The sequence below is a fragment of the Gossypium hirsutum genome, chromosome D09 (genome assembly GCF_007990345.1).
Source record: "Gossypium hirsutum isolate 1008001.06 chromosome D09, Gossypium_hirsutum_v2.1, whole genome shotgun sequence".
Lineage (NCBI taxonomy): Eukaryota > Viridiplantae > Streptophyta > Magnoliopsida > Malvales > Malvaceae > Gossypium > Gossypium hirsutum.
This window is the reverse complement of record NC_053445.1, coordinates 17,165,647-17,172,174: the sequence shown is the minus strand read 5'-3', so window position 1 is coordinate 17,172,174 and position 6,528 is coordinate 17,165,647. Positions and strand designations below refer to the sequence as shown.

The 6,528-nt window shown below is 30.0% G+C and overlaps 1 protein-coding gene across 2 annotated transcripts; it reads left to right on the top strand.

The window, feature by feature from the left end:
• Window positions 1–2,988: 2,988 nt before the first annotated feature.
• Window positions 2,989–4,971, top strand: LOC107892068 (uncharacterized). 2 transcript variants are annotated; one of them, XM_016817037.2, is made up of 3 exons: window positions 2,989–3,491; window positions 4,225–4,319; window positions 4,677–4,971. In XM_016817037.2, the coding sequence occupies exons 1-3, from the start codon at window positions 3,269–3,271 to the stop codon at window positions 4,755–4,757; spliced, it is 399 nt and encodes a 132-aa protein (XP_016672526.1). In that variant the 5' UTR covers window positions 2,989–3,268; the 3' UTR covers window positions 4,758–4,971. The 2 variants fall into 2 exon arrangements, with proteins under 2 accessions (XP_016672526.1, XP_016672528.1); XM_016817039.2 differs by having other exon boundaries at window positions 3,038–3,491; window positions 4,228–4,319.
• The last annotated feature ends 1,557 nt before the right edge of the window (window positions 4,972–6,528 follow it).

The following is a 6,528-nucleotide window of genomic DNA, read 5'->3' as shown; positions in this document are numbered from 1 at the left end:
ATGATGCTATATGCTACAAAAGTTGTATACCCAATGCACTAGCTTTCGGTTCTTTATCTATTTGAACTCAGGTTTTTGCTTACATCAAAGTATACGAGTCACGTATACATAGTCCATCATCCACTTAGGATTAAGGGATGCCACACTATGGCCGTAACAAGTTCATAAATCCATAAACAAATTTGGGATTTATTCTACTTGGGTCATTTCTGATGTACTGTCAGTCTAGCCAATCACATCTATGTCTCTATCTTTTAGGAGTCATTCGCTACGATGCGCAAGATAAAACATCTCTTCAATTGGACTTGATAGACGACATATTAGTCTTTCAAACGGTTTGCTCATTTTCGATTAGACTAAGGACTGTTTTAGGTTTGTCTACAAATATAAGTGGTATTTTCACATTACGGTCTGACCACGTAATACCACTTAGTATTAGTTAAAAATTAGACAACCAGTGAGCTAATATTTGTTTTCATTTTGATTTCCATGGAAAAACCATTAAGGAAAATATAAAAAGGGTATTAATGTAATGCATGAATAATTTTATTAAATCAATCAATTCCAAAAAAAATACAAGTGTACATAGACGAAAATACTACACTTATGGCACTAGATCCAACACATTCCTCCCCTAAGTTTGGGGTGGTCAAGCCACCCCAGGTTGTAGGTGATGGAATATGGGTTGCCTATCCTATTTCCCATGTAGTTAAGCTCGACTTAGCTACTTTCTTGGTGGTTACCCCAGCTAGCACCTTCATTCTCATTACCTACAGAGTTCCCATGAGATGAGGTTGGGTGGGAAAATGAGGTCAATTAGAGCTAAGTTTGAGGTTATTAAGACTTTTGAGGATTTTTTTGAAATTTATCCTCATCACGGACTGTATTTGCAGTTAGTGGTTTAGCTCTATATGTGAACCACTCAGTCGGCCACATATACGATTTGATTGCCATGTCCTCGATGAGTTGGCAACCTTATAACCTCCCTAACCTGACCCAGATGTTATGGTCGGGTTCTGAATGCTACATTGACCACCAAAATGGCCTGGTAAGATAATTAGATTTTTAAAACAGTCTTTTAAGGTCATCTGCTTATCTTTGAAGAAAAACTTAGTATGTTTATCATAGTTTTGCAAAAACATCCAATTATTAATGTTGATTTGAGTTATGGTCTAATTTATAAAAGATTTTATATTTTGAAAACTTAGTTGATTATGTCCAATGTCGTAGAGCGGGAAAAGTGAGATTATTGGACTTACTTAAATGCATATTCCATGCATAATTGAGATTATTGGACTTACTTAAATGCATATTCCATGCATAATTAATCCAATAATTTTTTAACCAGTTTTAACATTTATCAATGTAATGTAAAATTCCCAAAATACCAAGTTTGAACCAATTGAAAATAGTACAGTCCCAAATAAAAACTTATAAAAATGAAGTTGATGAAAATAAGTTTTAATAGAAAAGTCCAAGACAATCCTTTGAGTGTCGTGTCTAAATCATAACCTCACAGGTTATCTGTAAGATGGTAAATGAATAGGTGATCTTAAAAAGCTCAGTGTGAGTCGTAAACATAAATAATCAATGCAGTATAGTAGACAATGAATGATTGAATTGTTGAGATTGATAATGAAGATGTAAGTTATTAATTAGGTATGATTTGAACATGTTTTTTAGTATGTTTAGGTATGAATTGACTTGTTTTTGGTGATGTTTTGGAATAGTTGATAATGAGTTGGAATAAAGTAGGTACCAAAAGCAAATTCTGAAATTTTTCTATGAGGTATCGATGCCTTAGGAAAGGTATCGATACTTTGATTATTTTTCTTTAATTTTCAAAACATTGAACCTTAAATTTTTCTATGAGGTATCGATGCCTTAGGAAGCGTACCTAGGCTTGTATAAATCCCGAGAAAAGTTGTATACCATGTTTTTGTACTGAAATACTTATGTTTGCATGAATTATATTACTAATTAAATGTTTTGTATTTATAATTACTTCGAAAACGAATGTGACACCTTATGACTCGAACCCGACGATTGGGTCGAGTATGAGATGTTACATATTCAAACAACGAGCTCAAGTAATGATAATTGAAATTTCATTTAGAATAAATTATTGTTAGTATAAATTCTTTTAAAGCAATTCTTGGTACTTATTCTGTCATGATATTCTTTTTTTTTCCATTTCAAAAATAAAACATATTTATTATATTATACTATTGAACTTTTTTGGGACCTATTGAACATGATTAATAATTATGTTTCGACTATTTTTATATTTATTTAAAATTTAAAATTTTGAATATTAAAAATTTATAAGTATGTTATAATTGCACTTATTAAAGATATATTCACATGAATATATAACATATATCTTAATTAAAAAAATTGAGTATAGACTATATATTTTTAAAAAATAACTATCAATATTTGATCGATTCCTATAAATATTCGTTATTTATCCTAAATTTATTCATTATTTTAATAGGTCAAATAAAAAGTAAGGGGTAAAGAAATATTTAATATTTAAATTTAATAAAATTTTACAATTTAATCTCTGAATTTTTTTACTCATATTAGTCTATGCACTAGATAAATATTTTTATTTTTGATCCATGTGATGATATGATATTTTGATATTGTGCCACCATGTGTTTACCCAAAAAATATAATTTTTAACTAAAATTTGAGTGATAACATGGTGCAATCTCAAAGTGTCATGTTACCATATAAATTAAAATTGAAAATTTTACCAAACTTAAGGATTAATAAGAAAAAAGGACTAAGTTAAAAAAATTGTAATATCAGAGAAAATATATATATTTTTTTGTAGTTACTTAAACAGCTTTTAGAATTTTGGGAGAAAAAACTTTTAATATCCTTCTTTATTTTTCTTTTAAATTATCGTTAGGAAGTTAAAAAGAAGAAGTTTAAACAGGTGTCAAATAAAAGCAGCGAGTACAAAATATTGGTAACCTCAAGTCTCAACATAGCTATTGTAATCAGAGAGAGAGAGAGATCTTATTTATTTGAAGTTGAGGTGGTGCCCTACGGCCATACTCTATAAAACCCTGAAACCCCTCTTCCGCTTTACAAATATAGCTTTACGAAAATTTTACATCCCCCTCTGCAAATACAAGAAATTAGAAACACCCTAATACCGCCAACTTTTTTTTTTTGGTTTCTCCGGAATCCAAGAGGGAAAAAAGAAAAAGGGTGTGTGTATTTTGGGTTTTAAATTCAATTGGTTTTGGAGGCGATGGGCATGGAGTCGCACGTGCCAAGCAACCCAAAGGGTGAGTCATGGACGGAGGAGAAGCATGTGCACTTCCTTAACTCCATGGAAGCTTGGTTCGTCCGTACAATGCTTGAGAGCAACGATCGCTACACTCTCCGTCTCGATCGTCACCTCCCCGACACCTGCGAGTCGACTCTCGATTCCAAACACAATGTTCATAAAAGAAACAACTACGCCACTTCAGGTATTTCCTTTGGGATTTCAGGTTTTTCTCTAGTTGTTTAAAGCATTAGGCCTTGTTTGTTTGAAACCTGGAAGAATTTTTTTGGGGGGGAGGGGCATACATGGGAAGGGCACGCGTAGAAAGGTGTGAAATATTGACTGGTAAATTTGTTTTATTTTAGTCGTTTAAAATGCGTTTTTTATTTGGAAAAAGAACGATTTCTCAAAAACAAAAAAAAAGCAATTTAATCTATTCAATTTTAAAAATAAATCATTTAATCACGATATTAATATTTATAACTATACATTATTTTAATTGGTATAATAATAAATTTAATTGTCAAAGTTTATATATTTTATCAATTTACTCTTAATAATAAATTTATCTTGAAATATTTGTATAAATGTTAAAGTTAAATTTATTTTTGAAATTAAATTTAAAATAATAAAATATGAAAAATATTAAAGACTAAATTTTTTATTATACCAATAAAAATTATATAACATTAATGAAAGCATTACTCTCCTTATTAATTATGCTTACTAGTTCATTTTCTCAAAATTGATAAACTAAATTATTTATTTTAAAAGGGGCTAATTTGCTGTACTATAAAAAGATTTTACAAAAAAAAAGCGCTTTTGACCAGCATTTGCTTTTCCAGACACCACCCAAAGAAAATATAAAATGCCTGTAGATATTTGTAGCAGACTTGTTAGCTTTACTTTTTTAATTATTATTTGTGTTGTCCCAACAGTAGATTTTATTGGCCCAAAACGAAGCAAATTGAAGGGCAGGCCTGATAAAAGATCAAGGAGACCATCTCAATCGTATCATTCTTTCCAAGATCAGGTTGGTCACCACCATATTAAACTAACTGGACTTCTTTGGTGAATAACTTGACAAACCAACATTCTAAATGTATAAAAATAAAACTAATTTATGGGGACTAGTTTAGTCTATCATCATTAAACCTAGGTGCTATATGGACCCAGTTAGCTTGCGAGTTCCAATCTTTACAACTTAAAACTGTCTTTTTTAACTGTGTCTTGACATTGATAAATATTTAGTGTTACCAAATAAACAAAAACTTCCATTCTCTTTTATTGCCTCTAAATGGATTGCATGTGCGAGGTTAAGTTACTTAGATATTTTCTTTTGCTAGTAGCCAAAGTCCTCATACTCAAATATATACGGGCGTCTTTTCAGGTAGTTCCACAGCTCCAAAACAGAAGACAAGATAAAGATGAGAAACACCCTCCCAATTTTCCACCTCCATCCATGCCATAACCACAGTTATTTATGTACGATTAAAAATGATCAAAGCAGAATATCATCAAAGTGATCTGTGACTGTATTATTTATGTACGATTAAATTGGGTGAATTTGTGCCCTTGCTAAGTGGCTATTTTTATTGTTTTTCTCCCCTATTCAGCTGTACAACATTTACTTTCTGTTTCCGGGTTTATGAAAATGCTCTGTGCTTCTTGCACCCTTCAATTCATTCATTTCGGTTTAGCTGATTCATGGAAGATATTTTCACAACATTTTGATTCTTCAGCAAGATCTTTTTTCTATTTCTTTTTTTGCTTTACTATTCCCTTTTATAAGATTCTTTATATAAAATGTTATTATAATATAATATCTTGAAAAAGATGGCAGCATGGGTTGATGATATAGGATATGGGGATGGGACAAAGAAAGCTAAGATTTTGATCTCTGCGTTATTCTATCGTTGGTGTTGGTTGCTTAATCTTTTTCCCGACCTAATATGGCACCTTGCTAGTTTACACATTAGATTACTGAGTGAGAAAAATTGTATAACACAGATTTCTGAATAAATAAAAAAAATACATGAAAACTAAACATGAGATTTTGATTGAAATTATAATATTTAAAAATTTTAAATTTTTATTATCTCATATTTAAATTTTCCTATGATTTTTTTTCTATTTATTATGAAAAAGACCATACATTCGTAATTTTCTAAAAAGAATATGTCTCTTAAATTTTTTTAATTTAGTTTTTAATTGACTCGTAACAATAATAAAGTCATGTTATCTCATGTTATATGACAATATAAATAATAAAAACCTATTATATCATATAAATTTTTTAAAAAGATCTTCTATATTCGTTTATATTCATATTGAATTTTAACTATTTCAAAATTAAATTAAGACAAGAAAAAACAAAAGATAATATCTCTTTGAAGATTTTAATTATCAAGTTAACAAAAAAAATTATAAAAATATAACTTGTTGGAAAGAAAATTTTTCGAACAGTTTTACTATACATTCGAAAAGCATATCAAAACTTTTAACTTAAACAAATTTTCAATGCTATAAATTTTAGTAAACGTTTCTTTCTTTCTTGGAACGTACCGTAAAGTTTTTGTGGTTATTCATGAAAGTGATTGGTTAGCATAGAAGTGATATTCAACGTCACAGATGATGATTTGGGAACATTTATAAATCCTATGCAGTAAAGGGAATTTGTTAGAGTGTTGCTCTTATTATGTAAACTCAAACCAACGACATAAAAATTATTGTTTTTTCACTACATTTTCAGTCTAAAAGTTCATCCAATTCCTAGACCGATATTTTGGGGCAAAATATCAATAAAAGCCCTATTTTTTTAAAAATTACTGAAATGGGTCCATTTAAAAATTAATTACCGGAATGATCCTATTTTCCTGAAAATACGTCCATGTCAGCGCGTTGTCTGGTGACGAAGCAGGAAAATGCTTCCTCAAGGAAGCGTTTTGCCTGCGCGTGAACAGTAGCAACGGCTACTTTTTTGACCGTTGGTAACCCCCCAACGGTAAAAAAATTATAAACCCCCTTTCATTTTTTTCACACCTAAATCCTTTCTCTCAATTTCTCTCCAATATTCTCTCAAATTCTTCTTAAAAATACTTTAATTTTTTAATTATTTAAAAAAAAAGCTTTAATTTTATTTTTTTTGATTTTTTTTAAATCATAAAAATTTGATCATGTTAGCAATGACCGGAGAATTAATTCGTCTCGATAACAAGCACATATCCGTCGAACAAATGAAA

What these genes read in the sequence shown, in the direction of transcription:
- LOC107892068 (XM_016817037.2), top strand. Translation starts at nt 3,269, where the DNA reads ATGGGCATGGAGTCGCACGTGCCAAGCAACCCAAAGGGTGAGTCATGG. An exon ending in AAACAACTACGCCACTTCAG is followed by an intron (nt 3,492 to 4,224) that starts GTATTTCCTTTG and finishes TTGTCCCAACAG; the next exon opens with TAGATTTTATTGGCCCAAAA. An exon ending in ATCATTCTTTCCAAGATCAG is followed by an intron (nt 4,320 to 4,676) that starts GTTGGTCACCAC and finishes GCGTCTTTTCAG; the next exon opens with GTAGTTCCACAGCTCCAAAA.